This window comes from Gallinula chloropus (assembly GCF_964237585.1).
Source record: "Gallinula chloropus genome assembly, chromosome: 1".
NCBI classification, from domain to species: Eukaryota; Metazoa; Chordata; class Aves; order Gruiformes; family Rallidae; genus Gallinula; species Gallinula chloropus.
The window spans coordinates 17712125-17737239 of record NC_140085.1 but is presented as its reverse complement, the minus strand read 5'-3'; the positions used below and the strand labels follow the sequence as shown (position 1 = coordinate 17737239).

General features: G+C 40.9%; 1 protein-coding gene across 1 annotated transcript in view; it reads right to left on the bottom strand.

Moving 5' to 3' along the window:
• TCF20 (transcription factor 20) overlaps positions 1–25115 on the bottom strand; it is a 97824-nt gene that overhangs the window by 47840 nt on the left and 24869 nt on the right. The window contains exon 3 of the mRNA XM_084279440.1: positions 1768–1861. Within this exon, the coding sequence (XP_084135566.1) occupies positions 1768–1861 (94 nt within the window). The remainder of the gene's footprint in view (positions 1–1767; positions 1862–25115) is intronic.

Here is a 25115-nt window from a genome sequence, read left to right as displayed (position 1 = left end):
GACATATTATATTGACTTTACTATGGACTAAATAGTATCATTGTATACAAGGCTTTGTACTGGACGCTGCCTCTTCCAGGCATTACACAGAACCACCCTTGAGAATCAGTCACCACTGTTCAGTAAATTTGTCATCTGGAGGATCCTACCACAGCTGCTGAAGTGGAGTACAGTTAATGAGGAAGGTGTACCTGAACAAAACCGGTATCATTGTCATTTTGATACCTGTGTTTGGAACATAGAAAACGCTACACGCTGTACCTAGTAATACAAGAATTCAAATCAAGCACCCCAAACTACTGAATGTCCCCAAGCTAGGGACATTCACCACTTTTTGTTTTCATGGCATTGAAAAGGGCAGGTCACAAGCCAGAAACAAATTACTGAACACATTATGAAAATATGATGTTTCCATCTCTCAAATGTACTGTAAATACAAATTTTGTTCGTGTTTATGAAACTCTTAAGCATGACAGAGTTGAACATGACAGAAGATTCCACAGTTCCACTTTCAGAAATGAGATGGGACCACATGCAGTAAATAAAACACAGAATCAGTGAGGCCAACATATGTCATGAGTAAGTACCCCTTCGTCCTACAGGCTGAGATAGGGCTTTATAGAAAGAGATGTCAGTCTTTAATACGGCAAGTGCTATCTTCTAAAGATACACTAAGAGACCAAAATGACACAAGCACAGACACCCTTATTTCTGGCAGTTTCCCGAGTGTGTTATTTTTGCACCCTGAATAGTATTTCTTTAACACCTTATTCTGTGTAAAAATCACAGATTCTCCAACTGTACTGTGGTACCAGTAGTATTCCACTAGTAGTATTTTCCATTAGTTTAATTAAAATAATTCCTATTAGAACAAAACGTGGTGCTCCAACAGGGTAGGATTTCGGAGTGAGAGGTGCAAGGCACAGCCACTTCAAATACCACAACACTTGCAAAACAGCATAAAATGGGTGATGAAACAAGTGGGCTGCTGTGGAAGTGGGATAACAAATGGGAAGCTTGCAGTTATTTGCCAGACAAGAGTTGTAATCTTGAACCCCTACCTGCGGGTTATCAGGCTAAGTTTTGTAGGACAGAAGTGACTTAGAGAGGACTGCAATAGTAGGACATTTTCATTTTGAGCTGGGATTTTTTTTTTACCCAAGAATAAAGTTTATCTGCATGAAATGCTTCCTTTATTGTACACAAACCACTGGCCCACAACCCCTGCCTCATAGCTGGGGATAACGCCATGCAAACCATTAGCCTGTCCAGTCATGACAACTGGACCTACTCAAGATTGGCAGAAACACTTCTGAGGGAGAATAAAGGTTGCACTGCAAGTGGCACCGGTTCTATCAACACTTTGGCACTTGAAATCATTACTCTGGGTATTCACAGGAGTGTAGCCCTCAAAGGTGAAAAACCTTTCTGGTTACTTGCACTCTTTTAACAAAGGGTTTTTATTTTTTGCAAGAAGAGTGGTCAGTTCTCATATTGTGGCCAAATTTCACTCACTGCAGCTGCATTACCCAAACCCAAGCTTCTTCCATGCTTTCAGGTAGATTATTTTTCATTACAAGTTTCACTCTTGTCCCAACATGTTGCTGTACACAGTTTATCTGATGCCATTTCTCACCATTTATATTATTGTATCTTTATAGTAGGTGAGAAACTGAGAGGGAATAAGTTTGTCAAGTACCTCAGAATTATTTAGTGTTGTACATTTTGAATAAACATGAGATATGTTAGCATGTAATTTGTTCTTACCTGCATCGATGGCACATGGGTAATGGTATCGGAAGGAGCAGCCTTTGTTGTAGCAGCCTAAGGTGGCTCCTGGTTCCTGGCAATGGGAACATTTCTGAAAGGGAAACCAAGAAACAGCAATTAAAACTTACAATCATCTTTCCAAATATCTGTATTTTCCTTGGAATTTTATCAACCACAATCCAGCACAAATTTCTCTAGACTCACAATGCAAGACTGTACCTTCCCACACTCACAAAGAAAGGCCTTTTGGATAGGCAACAACATGAGCTCTTTTAAAGAGCAAGCTTTTCAGCTGTGCTGACCAGGCAAGCAATACCAAATGTTCATCCATTCAGAAAGAACCTGAAACACTTCTCAATCCGTTTCACTGCCTATGTTTCAGCACCTGACAATGAAATCAGTGTTAAAATTAGAGGAAAAGAGCTTTTTTGAATCTACAGCAGCTTTAAAATGGGAATTAGCATGACAAAATGATTGAGAAGATACCATTAGCGTAGAAGTAATTCGGTTACATCATTTTCATTAAATCACTAGCAGCCCAAGAAGATCAAGACAGAGTTGAACATTTTTTTTTCCACAGGTGATCAGAAAAGGCTTACTGGCAGCAACAGAAGATGACATCAAGGGACCTGACCATCACAGAAACGGCACATCTCCAAAATAAATGCCTGCAATGCTAGAAAAATGCTCATCCACTTATTTTCAAACTTATAAGACTCATCTGATGACCACATCCAATTTTCATTTCTTAAACCTTATTATCTCAACTGTCAGTGAGGTATTTAACCATCACTACAAGATACTGAGGTGTTGGAGTGCATCCAGAGACCAATGAAACTGGTGAAGGGTCCAGAGAGCAAGTCCTGTGAGGAGTCGCTGAGGGAACTGGCGTTGTTTAGCCTGGAGAAAAGAAAGCTGAGGGGAAACCTTATCAATCTCTACAACTACGTGGAAGGAGGTTGTAGTGAGGTGGGTGTTAAGTCTCTTGTCCCAAGTAACAAGAGACAGGACAAGAAGAGATGGCCTCAGGTTGCACCAGTGGAAGTTTAGATTGGATATTAAGACAAATTTCTTCACTGAAAGGGTTGTCAATCATTGGAACTGGCTGCCCAAGGAGTGGATGAGTCACCATCCCTGCAGGTACATGGGACCCTGCTTAGGGACATGGTTTAGTGGTGGACTTGGCAGTGCTAGGTTAATGGTTGGACTTGATGACCTTAAAAGGTCTTTTCCAACCTAAATGATTCTGTATTATCAGACAGATGTGAATGCAGCAGGACGAAAGCCACTCACCCATTTACTTCAACCTGAATGACTTCTGGAAAGACCTAAGGAAGTTGGCCTATTGTGAAACTCATTCAGACAGCAACTTTATTTCTTAAATGCATACAGAAAGCAATTTCTATTAACTCATCTAATATTCTGACAGGTTGACATTTTTCCCTTCTAAAAAGAAAAGCACATATGACAGAACCACCAAAGGCAAAGATACCACTATTAAAAAATTAAAATGCAAACAGGCTACTGACAGAAGAGAAGATGTCCTACAACAACTCCTGAGTTACACTTAAACACAGGGATTTTTGTTTTGATGATAAACACAACCAACACTACAATAAAGCCTTGTGTAACCGGTACAATTCACCTTGAGTTTAGGCTGCAAGAAGTTGCCTTCAGTCACTGACTGCACACAGAGATATGAGGACTTGATCTAAAACCTCCTTTCTACAGGAGGAGGCAGGGTCAAGCTACAGGCGCTCTATTCACGCTATCAGCAAGCTACACCTGCACAGCGCACAGACGGGCTCGAAGCAGCAGTGCAAGCGGTGGCACTGGGCAGAAGGGTGGTTTTTCTACTGTATGGGGAGGCTCATATACCAGGATGGTCACATCAGCTAGACTACACTTCTTCACATCCCTGAAGTGGCAGTGGAGGTCTGCAGAATAGATGCGGCCAGCCAAAGACAGCAGGCATAGTGAAGTTCCTTGTTTTGCACAGTAAACAGGGTTTTGCTCACAATATTCAAAAAAATACTAGAAGTATGTGACAGTCACTGCTCTTTCTACTGTTCCACGCTCTGCAGAGATACCTCTAGTTTGTATTTAAATGAGGATGAAAGCGAAACTAGCTCCAGCCACAACCAGGTGGGCCTCTGCAAATCAAAGCAGATGCAACTAACAGAAAAGCTTATGATATGTCAGTTCTCATGACATCTGCAACTGCAGTCTTGAATGCTGCCTTCTCTTTCTGGTTATGCCAAGTCATCCTGAACCCGATCTTCAGTGCTCCCTATTAAATTGTTTCTATCTTCTAAGCAGTGAATGTGTATCATGACAAACTACTGCAGTATTTATCATGTAAGGAAAGCGTCCCCGAGGCCTAGAGACACCCAAGCAGCTTATTTTTGCCTGTCAGTACATGAATGTTACAGTTCCCAAAGGTTTAAAAAATAGAATCTAACCCAGTATTTAAATGTACATCAAAACATACAGACCTCTGGCCAAACTGTAATGTAATTAATTCTCTCATGGGAGTAAACCCAAGTTTCATGTATAGAAAATGTCTTTTCCTGCCTATGAAGTCAACCCTACAAGAATATTATGTACTGGCACTAATCCCAGATTCACCTATGCCAAGTACTCACAGAGTGCCGCTTGAGGAGTTCTGAACTGGAGCTCTTTACCTGTATGCTTTATTCTCACTTTTAGATGTGGCTGACTGAGATTAATTATTCTAACAGGACAGAACCCAAATTGACTATTCTTTTTGAACAGAGATATGAATTTCTAGTTTTTGTTCCTCAGAGGCATTCTTGTCCTCCCCACTTTGAAGTACCATCACACTGTTGCAAGAGAAGAGGTCATTCTTCCCTGGAACACTGTGTCCTGTACAGAGCAGTCAATAAGAGCAGAACTACAACAGCAGAGATTAAACTGCAGCTGTGTAAAATATTTCTTAACACTGAAAAGGCATGTCTTTAAAAGAGTGTGCTGTGCAATACAACTGAAAACAAAAGTTCTCTAGCCAATTTTTTGGTACTTTTCCAAATGTTAATTTAGTCTTTGAACTTATTCTTTGTTGCATCCAGCGTGGTTCATCTTGCTATTCTGAAACTTGCAGCAGAAACATGACAGGCATTTCCATGAATTTTCAATGTGCCTGTAGCAGTAGGGCTGAGAATTGGTAGGGAACACTTTCCAACCAGTTCTAGTTAGGACTGATTAGACAGGAAAAGTGCATAGTTAAGATGCCAGAGCACGAGCATCAAGTCTTCATTTCCCTTTTTTTAAGTCTGCCAGACCAACTAGATTATTACTGAGGTTACCTGCAGCTACGCCCACAACAGCAATTCCCCAGTGGACTACAAAACCATTGACTGCTCAAGGCAGAGATCATCTGCTGCTGCTGGCTCCCCTGCTGCTGAACAAGTCTCCATTCTGGCAGATGCTTCTGCTTTTCACAAGCCACTGACAGTCTAATGGCCCCATTTCTTCTACCTCCTGGGACCCCCGACCATCTGCTTCTTTCAGAGGAAGCTGGGGGAACCACATACACAATAACTACTCTTTTCTTTCGAGTCTTTCCATCTTGACACACCACAGAGTGACTGAAAAAAGCAGGCACCCTGCAAAGCTGTATGGTTCTAAACCAACCTACGAGTCTATAACTTAATCTTTGAAAGACTATCATCACGTACTGCCACGTGGTTTCCAAATATATCCAGGTGTTTCCAGAAGACAGAACAAAATGATTAAAAATCCATTGTCTGGATGGTCTCAGTCTTCTTTTGCAAGACATCACTGCTGTGCCTCACAAGATAAAAAGATGTGTAGTTCCTGGTAGTTCTTTTGGGGCTTTGGTCAGAACCCTTATCCTTATATATTCATGTTTTAAAACAAAAATAGTTATGTACACTACAGCTGGAAAACATTCTAAAGCCAAAATAAAATCACAGAACCTCACAGAGGAAATGTGTGAATTTGGCTGAATGACCACTAATTTCTCTTTGGTCCATAAGCAAATTTTCACCCCAACTCCACCATTCTGCAGCCATTCACCAGCAGATGGTAGCAGCCTGCTTGTCACTTGTAGAGGAATTATAGCATTCTTAGCCAGGGAAACAGCACTCAAGCTCTCATGGGAAGAGAAATTCCTTTTGCTCAGTAAGCAGCCTGCTTAACCTCCCCTGCTTGAAAGAGCTGAAGGCTGGTACTTGGAGTGTGCTCCCAATGGGAGGTGCCAATGGATAGTAATCATTGCCAGGCATCTAATCAACTCCTGGCTTGAATTAAAAAAGGAGAAAAAAAAAAAAGGAAAAAAACAAGAAAAAAATCCCACACAGCAAGATTGATTTAGAGGTCCTATCTCCACAATTCATCTCTGGCCACAAGGCACATATATCTCACTTAGAATAGGCTGGAGAGACTGAAAAGTGCCATTTAGAAGAGACACTCCATCCCTTGAACTAAATTATCAATAGTATTAAAGCCAGATACATTGTCTCTACCTCTCCATGCTATTAGCAGCCCATTTCTTCCTCCCACACCTCATCATTCTCTGTCTACCAAAATGAAGTAACACCCGACCTGCAAGTGTGAACAGCATGGGGACAGCTAGCACAGCAGCAGCAGAGCTGTTGTTCTGATTCATCCAAAATACCAAAAAAATCCACTAGTTATATTTCTTTTGCTTTCAGGTTTGACTTTTTTTGCTGCAATTTGTATTCCTTCATTACTACAACTCCTCTAACGGCACACTGCACTAAACATAGTAACTAGGGGTGTGGCTTTGGGTACCTTTTTTTTGCCTCCCTCAGTTTTGTACTAAACCCCACATATGTACTGGAACAGAAACATGTCCTGAGCTACCTGTCGTCCTCCTCCCAACCAAGCACAAGATCTCAGGCTTGTGAACTGCAGAGCCCCAAGCTGCTCAGGTGAAACACACCCCTTAACTTCTCCTTCTGGCTCTGTGCTGAGATGATGCCTTTGTCCAGGAGTACTGGAATCCCATAGTTAGCAGACATGGTTTTGCTGGCAGAAGAGACAGGAGCTGATGGACTAGCCCTTCCAACATATTCTTGGCAGCAACAGGAACAGTTGCTCAGAAGCAAAATTCAACTGCCTCTGCCTAAAACTAGTATAAGGTGTTTTCAGATGATCCTCCACTCCCTCTCTTGTGGAACAATTACCAAAGCAGTTTAAAAGCAAGGACATTCACAACAGACACAAGGGTGTCATTTTCGACTGTCCATAACTCAGTGAGTCTTTTCTTAGTGATCAGTTGCTTCTTTCAGTTTGGCCTCACTAACTTCCTCTCTTCCAAGCACCAGTCTTTTCTTTGCTCTGATTTGTTCCCTTTTCCTTTGCTTTGCTTTCTAGGTATCTCCTTGTTTTTCCTGTCCTTGCATATCAACGTCAAGAATGCATAAACAGAATGAAATGGAAAGCAACAACTGAAGGTTACTAAAAAAGAAAAGCAAGCAAAAAAAGAAATGTATGTGGCATTAATTACACTAGTCTTCACTTTATATGTTACATGCATTTTTCATACCCTCTCCTTCATCTGTTTGAATTATAAGCTTTTAGGAAAATAATTGCTTCTCTATAATTGCACTGCAGAAATGCAGATGTAAGATAATGAGGATTTCAGAGTCAGCTGCAATATTAGGAAGGAGGGCCTTCCGACTATTTCTGATTAAACAGTTGGCAGGCTAAGGCAGAAGCTCAGATTTAATATCCAGGCGAAAGGGCAACAGAAGCAGCAGGCAGCCACATTCTTTTTCCTGGAAAGCGGGACGCAGAGACAACTCCAACAAGCTATGAGGAAAGTGAAAATAGCTGTAGCGTTTGTTACAGGGGAAAGGGATAAGAGATCTTGGAGGATGGCTGCAAACAAGGATTGAAATTAGGAAAAGAGAGGGTGAGTGGACATTTTTAGGAAATTGGAGAGGAAAATAGCACTTTCACCCTGATGTGCACATACTGGTTAATGAAAAAATTTGCTTATGTGACTGGGGCTAGAGAGATCCAGTACTGTGAGATTATTAGTTGCCATTTCTTGACAAGTAATTTAAATTCTCCAAAAAAGAGAAAGAATATCAGAAAAACAAACTCCACGGTTAAAAATATTGAACCTCTTTAAACTTGCATTATTAAAAGGTATCTCTTGCCAACGATGATACACCCCTGTCTGTAGCAAGTAAATCAAATAATAATAGAGGAAAATAGTCAGTGAAGTAAAATTGGGCTCCTATCTTCAAGTCAAGAAACTAAGAACAAATTAAGATTCTAAGATTTTGACAGACACATCAACGATCTGGAAAATGCTATACTAATAAAGCTGCATTAGGAAACAGTAAAAAGTCAGAGCTGCAGTGCTGCACGGGCTGCTGAAGCACAAAGGGAAGCTGCAGCTCAAAATGGATGGCATGGAAAAAAACCCAGAAGAAATACAATAACTGGAAAATGTCTTTAAAAAGTGAAAACTTATTCAATACATGCAAAACTGATTAAAGCACAACAAAGCACTTGAAGAACAGAGCATTCTATTTCCCCCAACTTGAAGGAAAAAGAGTAAGTAACAAAACCAGAAATGGTTGGTTTTGACAAGGAAGAGCTTCCCAGCAAAAATTTCTAAGGTCCTCTGCAGATGCTTAAGCTATTGAATGGTACCGAGACTCTCCAAAAGGAGGGATGAGCAGTAAGGTGTGAAAACTTGTACCAGTTTCTAAAATTATCAAGGTAGACAGATCTCAAACTGATGGCAAAGAGCTGCAAACACATCTCAGTCTGGGATAACTATATGACAAAATGGAGATGTAAATCAATGCTGTTAAGTGTAAAGTGATACATATGGGGAAAACATTTTCACTTATGCATATACATGGTGACAGACTCCAAATTGGCTTTTACTACTCCTGGGAAGGTATTAGTAGTCATCCTGGCCAGAAACATCGTGCAGTTCTTGCAACTGAAAGAAAAAAACCCACAAAACCCCAGCCAGAATGTAAGAAGTTATTAGGAAAAGAAATCAATATTGAAACTCAAATCTTCATTATGCCTGTTGGCAGTATCCTGATACCTTATCTGTGGTTCTGGTCACCATGTTAATAACAGATCAGAAAATCAGGCTCAGAGATAACTAGGAATGCAAAGAGCCACAGTGTGAAGAGAGACAAGTATTTTGGAAAAGATGTAACTGAAGAGGGATTGAGATCTACAAAATCCAATACAGTGTGTATAAGGGAACGATTCTTAGCTATTTCCAAGACAGAAGAGCACATAGCACGTTTAAATTAAACATAATTAATTTTTATTCCCCCCACACTACAAATAATGGAACTACAAAAGTCATTGCCAAAGAATGCTGCACTGCCCAAAAGATAAGTGAGCTCAAAACCAGATTAGGCAAATTCATCAAGGACAGGTATGTCCCTGCCCGTTGGACAGAGTGATGTGAAAGACGGTACTCTGAAGCTGTGATTGCTGAAAGGGGGGGAAACATGCAAGCAGCACTGTACATGCCCTGCTTAGTATGCATCTCATAAGGTAACTGCTCCTGGCTGCTGTGAGGACAGGGCACCACAACAAAACACTCTTCTGCCTGGAATGGCAGTTCTTTTGCAGAGCAAGAGATTTGATTGGGAAATTCCACAATGAATAATAATAAACTAAAAATCACACGATTATTAAAACAATTGTAGGCAGCCAGGATTTACACTCTTGGGTTACAAGTTCTTAAGACTTTTTTACCTCCGTAACCGGGAGGCTGAGTTAAACTCTAGCACTACATAAAAGGGTTCAAGTGTGACCTAAGTGATAAATTCTTGTTCCCTACTCCATACAAGCCTAAGAGTTTTGTTCACTCCCTGGAGTCATCAGAGGCTTAAATGGAGACAAGACTAGTGAAAACCTCAGCAAGTCGTGGTGCAGGATGAGCCCTTCCTGCCTCTCAAACAATAGACAGAGGGGAAAAAGCCCAAGTGAAATAAGTGTAACAACCAGAATAGAGGTTAGATACTTAAGAGAAAACTGACAATCAACCCAGATTTAGCAAAATAGACAGAAATTAGTAACTTTAAATGGTAATGAAAAAGCATGTTTCATTTCACATTAAGCAGGCTAAGTACAGGCCTTTGTAGCCATTTCATATCTTAAAAGGAATATTAAGCAACACATAGACCAGCGAGTCCAAGACGACAAGAAACACGTAAATCTTGTTTCTTTTGATGACAAAGAGCCACCCTGAACAAGAGAAACATTTCAGACAACCTCTTACAAGTATAGCCATTTGAATTTGCTAAATATGCAAGTCTGGCAGAAAAAATTATGCAGTTTATGTTATCTTGGCTATTCATTTGGGGAATTAAATGTGCAACAATAAGTGCAATTTAGTAATGAAAAGGTCTGAAAGATAGAAGACAGACTTGAAAATTTGAATTTCTTTTCCCTCTTTTAAGCAGTGATTATGTGATAAGGACATACAGAGTTGTGGGAACAGCCCAGTCAGCAAGAGAGAGCATTTACTCCAGTTGGATTTTCTGCCAGCACTAGATTTCTTCCCTGACCATCCTGGGTACTGATTTTAGGCAATATCCTAATATATTATGAATTTTTATTTAGAAAAAGGTCTATTGAGGGCAGTACAAAAAAAAAACCCCATGTAGTTGCCTTAAAATAAAGCAACATCACCACCCTAAGGGAAGAGTTCTTAGATAAATTAAATAATTACCAAAAGCTCTCCCCTGTAAAGCAATACCTTTGATTACAAATGACTGGAGGAATCAAGTAAAAGGAAAAAAAAATACCTGACATAAAGAAGAAAATGCATCAAAACCCAACTGAAGGAATACGTTTTCAAGAGGCAAATCACATGATGGAACCAGTTTTTCTCTAGTCAAAGACAAAAAGTAGATGATGCTTACTATTTACTCCAAGGCTTTAAGAAGAAAGGGTCTAGTTCATTAAGGACACAATCACTATGTGATTAGTGGCAGCGGATTCAACAGAAACAAAACCTCTGTAAAGGCTTAAACACAAGGAAATGCTTTTGGGCAAGGCAAACTTAACAGAAAGGATTCTGACAAGATATTAAATACCTATGGAACTTGGCAAGGAAAAGGGTGCGGCACAAATCCACACTGGCCAACAATGCAAAGACTTAGGACACCAGACAGACATAAACCATTTGTCATCATTTGTAATAATCTGTGCAAGTCCTCATCATAAACAGAGCCCCACTGTGCAAGACACATCAGCAATACAGACCAAAGCACTGGTGGATGCATAGGGATGAAACAGGAATGGGGAGACCGAGCCAGCAGCGTTGGGCAGAGCCCATCACAGCAGCAGGCTCAGCAGATCCAATTGTTCAGCAGAAATTGTTCAGAAGAAACACATGAAGGAAAACAAAGGTAAACGTGCTGGGGTTTGAAAGTGAGGCACTTCATTTAGGGAATTATAAAATTAGCCAGGATGCACTGATTGGAAGTAGATCACAAGTTCTTGAAATTGAAGGCAGCAGCAGGATGAAGGCAGATAAAATAATGAGTACCTTATGTTTGAGGCACAAGAGGAAGCCAGCAGATGAATGGAAAAGTAGGTATGCAAAAATCATAGCTTAGAAAAAAAATTTGTAACAGCATTCCAAATGGATGTTTATTCAAGAATAGGAATAACCATTCTTAAGGTCTAAAGAGAGGCCCCTACTGCACAATCAAAATCCATTCCACTGCAAGCAATGACAGGTGAAAAAGGTGTACTGCTCATCTTACTGGAAAATGAAGGGGGGTAGCAAATAAAAGTACTAGTTGGTACTGTTAAAGAGAGAATGACAAGAAGACAACAGCTCCTACAAAAGGCCACTGAAGCAGAGCAGTAAGGAGGAGTAGCAAACTGCACACCAAGTATTCCTGAGGCCACTGGTGGCTGCTGCTTCCACCCAGGAACAGGAGCCGAAGATGAGCAACAACAGCGGGTCAAATGGATCCAAGAGAAGTGGAAAAGGTGCAATGCTTGCAGGAGGAGAAATGCCTGTGAGTCAGTGCATCTCTCTTTAGTGATAACACTGATGTGTCACTTGACAGATTATTAAAAAAGGGAAAAAAGAAAAACGAAAGAAGATACAAGCTGCTCATGAACGACAGCACTAAATAATCCATCACAGTTGAGGAAAAACAAATTAGTAACACACACTGATGAGATGACATCAGACACAGAGGAGGTGCTCTATGCAAAATAATGTTTGCTGGCCAAAAATTTGAATGGAATTTAGAGAGGAGTATGTTTGAATGGAATTTAGAGAGGAGTATGTTATTTCACTATCCAATAACAATCAGGAAAAACCCTACAAACCACAACGATGTACCTGCTGCTTAAAGTGCCCATTACTGTAACAGCTACTTTTCCTGAATTCTAAACTGAATTTATTCAAACATACCTAGGGGTCAGCAGGCTTGCCAGAAACACACAAGACAGGCAAACTTTGTCTGAGCTAGCAGCAGTTTAGAAGCAGCAGGAAATATAAATAGCTGCAGAAGTCTGAGGCTGGGTGGCATTTACAGATGGCTGTCACAAAGCAGCTGAGGTAGCGCTGCCAGTGGTTTCCTTAAAGGACAGGCTTTATGTTCTCCCCCCGGGAAGACTTCCTCTAAGGATTAAGGAGCTGCATGGCTCTCCCCAGACCAGAAGGGGAACAAAACCTACTGAAGACCTTTTGGACTCAGAAGACAAATGGTGGTAAAGGCAGTAATAGTATCTAGGTATTTGTTAGCCACAGCTTCAGTTTTTATAAATCTAGATCAATCTGTACTAAGATAAAAAAGACTGGTACGAGCCAAAGACTACTAGAAATAAGTCATTGTGCAAGATCAAAGAGAAATTTCAATCTTTCTTCACCTGAGGCAGAAACTGAAGGATACAGGCATTTTTTATTTTGTTTTTCATTTATTTCACACAGGCACACCCTCTTCTCAGTTCTTATTCCTCCATCTTCTGAAGGCTTTAGCCCAAAAGCAGAAGTGTAAGTCAGCAGTAAAGTCATCTTTGTTAGGTGGCTTCAGAGACTCCGAAAAATCTACCTTTGGCATTACCCTTGAAGCTATTTGTTCAGAAAGTTGAATTGGTTGGTAACTATTCAAAACTCCTGTTCCCCAGGAACTGCCTCTGCTGATTTCCACTTACAGGAACAGTACCACAAAGAATCCTTCTCCCCAATGATAATGTGTGACACTTCAAAGGAGGAATAATTAAATTTAAGAGTTAAGACTGCATTAAAACCTCATAAAAGAGTTTTATGTACCTATAATGTAGGTATTGATATTTTTCTAATCTAACCTAAACAATTTCCTAAAATTAACCTCTGAAATATATTGTTTTTCTGAAAAGCATTGGTTATGCATTGTGTTAACCTCAATTTTAGTGTGCAAGGTTAAGAGTTAACACTTAATTAAATATAATACTGAATTTACATATGGTATCAATACATTCAAGTTAGGATCTTCAGGATTTTCACTTTCTGTAAGAAAAGAGAAAGCTGACATCAGATGAACACATACCATTTTTATTATCTTCCATGGACCTGACTCTAAAAGATACATGAACAAACTTTCAACAGCTTCCATTAAATCTATGCAACCAAAACACACAACCTTGCATTAGCTCCCTAATCTCCCAATTTAATTAAGAACAGCTGACAGCTTAAACACATGCTGTACTTTCAATTTTCAACGCACCCTACAAACCTGTCTTAATGGTCACAAAACAAGTGGTTTTAAAGCCTACTTTGTGGGGCTGACTTGTCAAAGGCCACGTAGGGAGTTTTCGACATTGCAGACACAGTGTCTGAAAAGTTCACGGCTCTCAAGTACATGAAGTCGCCCTTCCTTGCTGTCCTGTGCTGGTTTTGGCTGGGACAGAGTTAATAATTTGGATTTGTGCTGGAAACAGAGGTGTTTTTCTTACTGCTGAGCAGTGCTTACAATAGAACAGAGGTCTCTTCTCCTCCCCACCCCACCAGTGAGTAGGCTGGGGGTGCACAAGGAGTTGGGAGGGGACACAGCTGGGACAGCTGAGCAAAGGGTTATTCCATACCATACGAGGTCATGCTCAGCATATAAAGCCGGGGCAAGGAGGAAGAAAGGCAAGGACATTTGGAGTGATGGTGTTTGTCTTCCCATGTAATGGTTAGGCATGATGGAGCCTTGCTTTCCTGGGGATGGCTGAATACCATAGGGAGTGAGACAGCAGCTGTGTGGTGCTTGGTTGCCAAATGGGATTAAGCCACAACTACCCCCCCCTTCCCGCATGCCCCTGCCTTTTTTCTCTCTTTCTTCTCCTTTTCAATTTCACATTGAACACTTGTGTCTTTGAAACAAAGTCCCCATTTCAGACATTCATGCCAGGACACCTTTCTCCTTTTTCCTCCTCTCTATCATTAGTACATCTCTTATGAAGCTGGACAGTCTCTTTTAATCATCAAAAACTTTAAGCGTAGCAAGCGCTGAGGTCTCTGTAAGACTAAAGGAGTCAGAGGTGCAAGAAAAGCTGCAATTAACAGCAGTATAGTGCAAAGTACCAAAACACCCCACATTTTGTGAAATAAGCCATGAGAAACAGCTAAACAGAGAGCTGGGTTAGAACTAAGGGACCTGTGCATAAATCAAAAGAAGGCAGGCAAGGAGCTAGAAACAGGGGAAAAAATCATCAGTAAGTAAAGGCTGCACAACCAGTTTTTAAACATCAGCCTTTACTGTTTCCCCCAAACACAAGGAAAGTTTAGATCACAGACAACAATTAGCTGGCTGAGACAGGTCCTAAGTGCATCTATCTATGCTGTGACAGGTTAGCAGCCACACCTCAGGAAGACATACACAATCTATTTTTACCATTAGTAGCTCAGGTACCAGCAAACAGCGTAGCTGCAGCACCCAGAACCCTGGGTGGGCTTTGCCACTCACTAGAGTCTGTGTCTCTTGAGTAGGGTTGGCATTTTACACCAAGTCCTACTCTGTTATACCTACTCTTAACAGCAGTTCAGCAAGCCTGAAGGCAACTTAAGTACATCCACATGATTAAAGTCACACCCTGAGCACTGCTAGAATTTTTCAAAAGAAAGTGCAGCTAATTTTGTCATTTTAACTGAAGGGAAACGCCTCCTTTAGGTTACTCCAGCAGCAAATGAGGCCAGAGGAGGGGAGGGAGGACCTCATCGCTAGTGCTTCTACATCACAGAATACTAAAGAAAAACCCCCTATCTTTTCATATGTCTAGACAACTAGATGGTTGCACTTGAAATCAGTTATAAATGCTCCCAAGCTTAGCACCTCATGCAGAGGTCTACCTTACACTTTAAAATTTGTCTCCATTTCACTGAATTTCTTTGTGTAGTTAGTGGAAGAAATTCCTGTCTGAAGTCATGGTCACTTCCAGACCATTTTAAGACACCAGTTTGCACTGGTACAACCTGCCACCCTCCTCCTATCCCTGGCTGTGGCATTTCCCCCATATCAGTACTGACACTAAGAGTCAAGAAAGCTAGTCCAACAAAAAAGTTAGATTGATAGAAGTATGAAAGAGACAGAACTTGCTGGATACTTGTCTTGGTTGAGTCAGGAGTGCTGGGAGAAGGGCAGAAGGGGAGGATTTGGGGAGAAGAATGGCTTCTAACAACCTTAACTTAGCCTAGAGGAAATCGCCACTGTTATTTCATCTTCACAACAGAAGCAGAAATGGTTTACCAGGGACACTCTTTGCTCTCTTGTACCTTTAAGAGCAAAGCAGACTTGACCTTTTGCTATATCCCTACCTCCCTCTACCCTCCTCTTATTCCACCTCGCCCAGCCCTTGCCCTGCACTGATCTTTCCCCTAATTTACCCCACTGTGACACAAAGCAATCAAGGACTGCTATCACCAAAAAACCCCCGATAATTTAACCAAGTTCAGGGCTGGATTCTGAAAAAAAGAGTTTTGTGACAAGGAATGGATGAGACTATGAAAATGAGCAGTGCTGTGAGAGCAACTTGGAACTTCAAAGGGCCCTTGGAGGAAGACTGTTCTTTTTAATACCTCCCTACACGGGGGTTAATCCACAGCCACTCCCTGCGCCCCACATCCAGGCTGCAATGTTTTGGCCAATTGCTTGATTTCCCACTCCTGTCTCCCCTCCTGGCTCCACACTGTAGCAGGATCAAGCTGTTGAGGGCAACTGACATCAGAATTTCCACCCCCATATTCCCCAAACAGCTTCGTGCCTGCATCTCCAGCTACATACCTTCTCAACGTGGCTCAAGCCACTTCTGCTCGCCCATCGCTTCAGCAATACGAGACTGCTGTTAAACGCTAATTGCTTACTAATGAAAACTAATCATCATGCAATTAAACTTTAATCACTAAGCAGCTGGCTGAAATCCAACCCGTAACAATGGAGGTTCATTAATAACTTTTTTCCAGAGTGCTCTATCCATGAAGACTATCCTGGACTTCACAGAGTCCAGCCAAGTGCACGGCATTGTCTGGAAAATACTTCCTCTGCCAAGAAAGAGAGAGAAACGATGCAAGCACAACAGTGTAAGAGTAGCAGAGTTTAGATTAGCTGAAACAGATGGTTTTAAGATTCAGGGAACCCAACCTCCATTCCTAGCTCCTTCCATCACCTCAGGCAAAGTGCACAGCACAGACAGAACCTCTTTTCTCCAGTTCTTGTGTCTGCTGAGTAACAGTCTTCAAGGCACAAAAAAAAAAAGAGGTTTAATTTTGCTGTAGTTTCTAAAATTATTACATGAATACTCATCATACTTCAGTTTTATTTTTACTCATCTTTCTAAATCTAGGGAAATTAATCTAACCTCTTTCAGAACATATTTCTCTAATTAAGAAACACATTGGGGTTATATAATGAGGTTTGTAATGGGCAGCTAAATGAAAAAAATCACTTTTTGAAAAGATTTTTTTTTTAAACCTGCTCTCTATACTGTATTTTTTTTTTAAAATCTCACACCATCACCAGTAAGAGCCTCAATTTTGCCTGCACCATTCGTACCCCAGCCTGGCTACTGCACAAAGCCCTACGCTGATACAGCTTTTTATGAACTTGGCTTGTGTTGCAGCATTTGAAGAGCTTTCTTTTGCTGTGAGTGGCAGAACATTAATATAGTTGAAGCATTATTTTTGCTTATTCAGTGATCAAAGGATTCAGGATAACATTTTAAAAATAAAATGGAGAAACCGTTGGGTTTTTATTTAAAAAGTCTCACACCAGACAGAATGTAATTCTAATAATCCACACAGTATTACACAAGTCATGAATTCTTACCTCCAGAAATTAACCTCTTAGCAAACTGAGCAAGCAAGAAAGATTAAACAGTGGGTTTTTTTCTTAAAGCCAGGAAAAATAAATTTAAGGTTTGCATTTTTCCCTAGTTGTAATCAAATACAGGCCGTTTTAAATAGAGGTGTAGAGCAGAATAAACTGCTGAAGTTCTTGAACATCCTTCAACACTTAGTTGTTAGCAGCATTCTTCTAAGGAAGTTAAGGGGATACATCTCAAGTGACCACCATCTGGAATTTATCTAAGTTTAAAACATTAGTTCAGTTTAGGTTAAAAAGAAAATACAAACAGAACCACCACATTCCTCCCCTATTTTGGGGAATCTCAACAGCCTTCTTGCCAGCACAACTTAAAGATTCAAGCTGAAATGACACATAAGTGTATTTTATTCACTCGCTATTGAGAATTTAGCAAGAGTTTGCAATCTTTACATGAACAGGCAACTTAAATCTTACAAAAAGGATTGTGTGAGCTTGTGGATATCCAGAAAAGAACTCTGAAGCTTTGTTTAGAAATCTCCTGCGCAGCAAACACCCCTTTCACATTTGTAAGAGCTTCTTAGAAATTAAAAGTTACATAAATGTATTTTTCATTGCAAGTTGTACATAGATTTCGAGGATCCCTGATGCTTTATAGAAAGGCCATCACTGTGGAATGAGCAGGCCCCTTTCTACGTACAACTTTCCAGTGCTGCTGGCTACAGCTAACGTAAGCAGTTAAACATCCTGTACTTTCCCAACGCTCTCCTGTCAGTACATCTATTTTCTGCTTTCCTCACTCCACATGCTAGACAAACCGTAAAAGATAAAACCACATGTAAGTGCAGATATCATGCCCACATTATGGGATAAACTAATGGCAAAGGAGTCATGCACAGAAATTACTTTGCTGTCCACCCTTCAATTTCTCCCTGTCCCCATATGAAAGGTTCATATGGGAGAAGTCTCTCTTCCCAGTAGGATCTTTGTGTTTGAATTCTCAGCGAAAGTGTACTTTCTCCTGCCATCTACAATCCAAGAGCACCAATACACTGTACCAGTTCTACTGTATTTCTACACACAATAAAGTCAAGGAAAGCCAGCTTCATTTCACAAATGTAATTAATAGCTTCCAATCACTCAAGATACCGAAATACAAGCATCAGAAATGTAGATGTGCATTCTGTCTGCTTACCTCTTTAGCATTTGAGGCTTGTGCTGCCAATGCACAGAGTTACTGTGAGCTACAAAGTGCTGTAGCACTCGTCATTCTCACTTCTATGTCCCCAACAGAGGAAGGCAACTGAGATACAACAAGGGCTCCTACCAGGTTCTCATCTCTGTGGTGGCACACTCTTAAGAGACCAGGACTTATGACAGCACAGAGTCTCAGTAACGCAGCAGATGGCAATGCCTTTCTGAGAAAACCAAATCCCAAGTTCATTATTCAGCCTGTCTTTCAGAACTTCTTCGCTGAAATTTCATGCTTCCTTGTTTTTGTAACACTACTGAAGAACAGTAAAGATGTTGCCATTTCCCGAGGAGTGAAAGTGAATGTTAAAACCAATTGTACTAAGGACTGTTTTCAGGAAAGGGCACATTGCCAGCTCAGGCAACTCGGCGTGTGGGCACAGAGTCCGTCTGTGAAAACCAAGAACACAAAGACTTTGAGGGTAGTTGTAGAAAGTGCCTCAAGATTCTGTGGCACTCCTCACTTGAGGGTTAAAAATTGTTACCAGAGATAAAAATAACCAGACAGTGTTTGCAATACACCCTTTTATCAACCACTAACAGGCAGCTCTTAAATTCACTTTTCCCACAGTGAAAAATTAACAAGCTCCAATGTAACTTCTTCCTACTCTGGAAGTTTCTCCCTACTATTACAGGCCTGGGAGTAAGAAACACAGTTTTTCCTTCCTGTGTTTGTCAGGCATGTGGTCTTTGAAGCAGCAGATTATTATTTCTATTATTTCACCTGAACCCTGACCTGATGTAGAACTTCACTTGAGGGGCTTTTTGGAGAAGAGAGAAAAAAAAAAAAAGGTGAGATTTTTCTTCACTAAAGAGAAGGATAATGAATAAAAAGGTCAGCATTCATCTCCCAAGACTTAGAAACAGTAGCACTGTGGGCTTAGAACACTATCAAAGTGCTGGTGTCACCTGGGCACAATTTGGTGTTATGGCAAACTTGATCTAATGGTTTTAATTACCAGTGGAAAGGGCTCTCCCTGTCAGGCACAGCAAACGTGGCTCAGAGTAAATGAATTCAGATGGCTGATCTGGCACGAAGATCCCCAACTCCAAGCTAGCCTTCTGACAGATCAGCTGGCTAAAAATCAACCCACTGTGCAAATGCACAGTTGATGGATCTAGCACAAGGGAAACAGCGGGAGCAAGCAGCTTTTGGAGAGGATAAAGTAGGATCACCCCTCTTGACAGCAACGTGTGCCTAGCCTGGCTTAGGGATAACAAAGAATACCTGTGCCAAATGAGACATTCAGAATAAAGCCATACCTTCAGACTCACGGTGCTCCACTACTCAGGTTTCTGGACTAGAAACTGTTTTGCTTTGTTTTGCCAGAGGTAGCTAACCTTCCACTACTTTCTCACTTCATACTGATTCTCTAGCTCAGGCATTTGATTAGCCACGCAGTTAGGAACCTTTTAAAAGCAATGACTTAGAGTGTGTAAGAACATTTTTGTTAGGCTTTGATTTCCCAAATCTGAGAATATAAATAGCTTAATTCCTAGTGATCCCTTCTAGGCAACTTTCTTTACAGCTAGGGTCCAGAATGGCAGGGGTGAACGGAAGAAAATGATTCAATGAAAGCAACAGAGTAAACAAAATATTCTAGCTAGGCAATGCTTGTTTCCTCTATGGTACAGATTTCCACAGATAAAATGCTCTGGGAGATCAACTAGCAGGAGTCTTAAGTGATGAATCATGGACAACTATTCTGTGCCAAACCCAAAGTTGTTCTCCGTGAAACGCATCTAGCATCTGTAAGCAAACCTACCTCCAGCCCCACCGGCCAAAGGCACCCTCAACACAAGCCAGAGGGCTGCCACTGCCCAACAGCAACAAAAAATTAAAGTACCTAAGTAGCCATTTGCAAAGAAAGAGACAGGCCTTCAGGCTCTGAGCCTCTGTGAGCCTGTATATAATTGTTAAGAACTTTCTCCAAAGTCAGTCTGACCTTCTAAACACGTTAACAGCCCTAAAGCAGGTACATGTCTCCTCTCAGGTAAGCAGCAGGCTTTGAAGGATAATCCATGGACAGTAAGAGACAAAATTCCAGGTTGCTGAGAGAAAGCTCAGAATCTCCTTCCATTATACTGTGATGATGGGCAGATTTTACCCTTCACCTCTTGTTACTCTGAAGCTCCCCTGACTGAAGCCCAAGATGATCCTTTCAATAGGAAGCAACAAAGGAAACAGGTTCCAAGGACTTCTTACCATGTATAAGGATTAAAAGATCTCACGCAGGGAATGAAGCAGAGATTGATGAGAAAAGCATTAAGGTCTAAAGCATGTTTAGACCTTTTAAAAGAGATTTTTAAAAGGGGGATAAAAGAAGTATTCCTTTCACAGAGCACTGTCAGCAGAAACAAGAGCTAGATCTACCTTTAGCAAGGTCAACTCGGATGAGGGCAGGGGGTTACAAAAACAAATGCCCCCAAAATAACAACAAAAACAGAAAGCCAAACCCCCAGATGTAGTACCTGTGGTAGGCCAGGGCCTCTGCTTTGGAATAGAAGTATTAAAAATAATAAAAAGTCAAGCAGTATACCACCTCCTAATAAACAGGTGTTTTGGGAAAAAAACCCCAAACTATCTTCTCAGATTGTACAACTCAGCCTAACAGAAAGAATGTTCTCTGCATTGTTCTTCACTTACAGCTTCTTAAATTTAATATTGAGAATAAAGACCGTAAACTCTTCTGAACATTAAAGCTGATGACTTTATAATTTTGCCCCTTTCAAAGGTTACCAAGATTTCATCCTGCATGAAAATAAGTCTCATGAATAGAAAAACAATGAGAAGACAAACAAGGAGGAAACTTTCCTACTTAAAACGTATTGATGACAAACTGCATGCAACTGTTAGTTTTCCAAATTTACAAATGCAAAAACATGTCTGATGTGACTCTAAGAAGAGACACCAGAAGATTTCCAGAGGAAGAATACAGAAGCATTTACAAACCTGCTGCAGGAATACCTGCTGTAAGATTCCCAGTATGGTAAGGCAAAGGTTTTATGCCAAATCACCTATCTACCTGCTACACCTAGTCCAAAACACGACCACCTTCAATATTTGAAAGAAAGCATTTTGCAGGCCACAGATCACCCAGCCCTAGGGAGATGGCATTTTCTCAGGTCAAGATTTCGTTAGCCTTGAAAGCAAAAATGTGCAACTGCAAGAAGGGGAGTCAGGAGCACCCTTGCTGTGGTTTAACAAGCAGTTTAAGGGAGAAAGACAGACTTCTTGGCAGGTAGGTCTATCTGCTGGGGCATCTACTTTGAAACTCAAAATAAGAAGAATGAAGCTGTTCTACACCTGAAGCAGCTCAATTCACCGGATCAGCTCCTCTCATTCCTCAGCAAGAAACCCTCTAGAGCAGCCAGAGCAAACGGCACACCTTTTCGCCTTCGAGACAGGCAGAGTCGAGCATTTCAGAGAACAGCTGGCTTACTGCTTAGAAATGCATTTGCACCATTTTCAGACTATGGTGAAATCAGACTTTAAGGAAAGCTCAACTCAAAGCTCAGGAGAGTCACTTCACAGTTTGATAAACCTATTTAAGATAATCCCTTCTCATCTCAAATTCTTCCAGAGCATCTGGTACAAGCACATCTTTGAGCAACCTCACCTACGTTCTGAGCCTTCCTTGGGACTGACTACAGGGCAGTAAGACACAGACATTTATTCATCTAAGGGATGGAAAACTTCACATAGCAGGAAAAGTGCTTCAAATTCCTTCTGAGAAATAGAGGTATTCGAGAGAAAAAAAAAATCTATAATAAGCTTCCATGTGAGAAAAAAACAGGTGAGTTTGTGTGAGAAGGGCAGGCTGCATCATGGGTCAATGAATTGTGGTCTATGACTAGAAATTTAAGCATTTTCTTTCTATAGTAGGATGCTGCATGGGCAACAATAGAGCCAGCTCTCCAAAGAAAATATTTCAACTCACTTATTGGTATGAATTCACTTTAAATTTGCTGTGTATTTGCCCTTTGGGGGTATTAGAGACAGCTTATATATATTTTGAATTATGGCAGTATTTCATTTGCAGAGACTTCATTACATACATGAATTATTCACTTCCAGGCTCATGACCTTTCATACACTATAAACACATACGTCTTTCCCTTACCCTAGACCAAATTTAAGACTTAGATTCCTGTATGCTTGTGCACACATCTGTCTACTCTCTCCTGCTAGCAAGCAGGTACATGGTTTGCACTTCTGCTTTTCCAGGACTGATGAACTGCATGTCAGAGGGACCAAAAGGAAAATGCACTTGCAAAGCAAGGAAGAGGTAAAGAGCGAGCACACGCAACAAGCATAGGAAATGAGCTGTCTGAGCCAGCAGGCTATCCTCAGGCACCAGGGCAAGAGAGACTAGTTCAACCCAGCCTTTCCACTGCCTGGGGATGGCTTCTGGCAGGCACACCTCTGAATATCCTGACTGCCATTTTCACGTTGCATGTAACCCTCTCCTAACAGAAGCAGGGGGAGGATTTACTGCTTCCAGAGAAGAATGCAGTGCTACAATTTGCTACAACAGGATAAAAAGGTTAAGGAAAGAAATAATGCTAGGAGAAACATCATTTCATTACTTGTGACAGAGTTGAAAGCTGGATTACTCTCATGGAGATGATGCAGTGGAGCCCAGCATTCAGCCAGGACACCTAATACTGTGTTTGTGTAACAAAACAAAGCACACACAAGAAAATGGTCCCCGCCTCTGAAAGTTCAGTCTTACAACTAGATTAAAAATGGACTCAGATCTGTGGAGAGAACTGAAAGGCTCCATATTACTTCTCATACACCAGAAGTAAGCAGTATTTCTTACAGGTTTAAATAGGAAGGATTAGGAAAAAAAAAAAAAATCATTCTCAAATCAAATGAGGCGATTGAGTGACAAGAAAATCAGAACAAGATGGCAGACGATGGCTTAAGGATGATGCAGATTAAAAGCCATGTTTTGAAGTCAGAGTCTGAGAACTCACCACGAATTGAGGAACAATTTTCAAGTTTGCAGCAGAACTACGTGAACCTGGAACAAAAAAGAAGCTCTACAAGGTCCTGGAAAAAAGGGACTGGGTTACCAAAAGCTACTGAAAAGATAAAGGGAAGGAAAACACAAGCAAAATTTCAGTAAACCCCACACAAAAAGCTGGGAGCAATGAACAATAGCCTCTGTAAAAAATACCAGAGAGAAATAAGGTAATCAAAGGAGGATACAGATGGAAAACAACAGTGGAACATCTCTTCAACAGCAACACAGCTGATAGGGACAAACATACCTGACAGGGAAAGGAAAATGGAAGTACTGGATGTGAACCTTAGCTAGGAAGAGATCACTGTAAACACTCATTACAATTGTAGTAGAGCACAACTAAAGCCATAGTGGAGAACAAGAGCCCCAGACAATACACTCAAAGAATTCTGAGATAAAAACGGGAAAGGAAATTAAGAGGTAGTTGCAAAGCCAAGAGAGGCCACAAGTATTTTGTACATTTCTTCTAAAAAAGAGGAAATGCTTCTACAAGAACTATGAGGGAAAATAAAAAGCTAGGAGTTCATCAAGTGATTAAAGAAAAGTGGTAGAGAGAAAGAACACCAGGTTTGTGGAAGATCAGGAGACGTTCTTGCATGGTGCCATAAGGCCAGGCGAATGGGTGAAGAGGAGGAGGAAAAAATTTTTTAAAAATAATATCTATTTGTGACAAAGATGATCATAATACTGGAAGACAGTGGTAAAGGGTAAGCTAAAGTATATTCTGTCAGAAAGTCATCAAGATTCCATGCAGAGAAAGAACTAGATAACAACATGCAAAAAAAAAAAAAGTGTTGAGGAAAATGGGCTACTATCTGTTAAATTTGATGATTTCACATCCTATCAGTGTAGCATGTTTCTGCCAGACATACCCCTTTTGCAGGTACAGGGACACAAAAAGACTTACTGGAGGACAACTCAAGTGGTTCAGGAGAACTTGCAGAGTTGCATTTGGTATTGGGAGAACAAGCATCACAAATGAGACACACCCCCTGAAAACAGGAAAAAGCGATCCAAATCCAGCACACTGGAGAACTAGGAGACACGGGAAAAGCACGGCCACATTGCCAGTGAAATCCAAACGGTGGTGGAGATCCCAAAAGAAACCTTGCAATTACCCCAGATCAGGGATTCAGCAGTTGCCTCAGCAGCAGCGTGCAGGCACAGCTCAATGAAAACCAAATGAAATTAACTGACACGGTTTAATGAGAGGCTAGAAACAAGAATGCAGGCCAAATCAAGTTAGGGCAAAGAAGCATGTAATTACTGTCAAAGAACAGTAAGTGAAAATGCAGAAGCAGCCAGGAATCAAACCTGAAGAGAAAAGCTACAGGGAGGAAACAAGCATGCTGTTTGTAACTATACAGAGTGAAGAGAAAAACTGGATCCCAACACTGCTTAGAAAATGGAAGATGCTGAAGGCAACAGCAGAAAGGAGGGTAGTGCCTCTTCCATGGGGCGAGGCCCAGGACAGAACACATCATGCAAAAGGTAACCATAAACAAAGGGATGCAGGTACTGATGGTGACAAAGGAAACGATGTAACTGTGGTTCTAAGTGTCACCCTGTATCTCAGAAAATCAAGAATAGCAAGCATCTCCATCCACAACCACATCGTTGTGAATAACGTTTTCCCTCTGTTCCTGCTTTAAACATTTCTTCATTCATTATATATTCACACTTTAGAGATCAATTATCAGTGTGATTCCTGGTGTAATTCCTATTGAATTCATCAATACTAAACCCATCCACG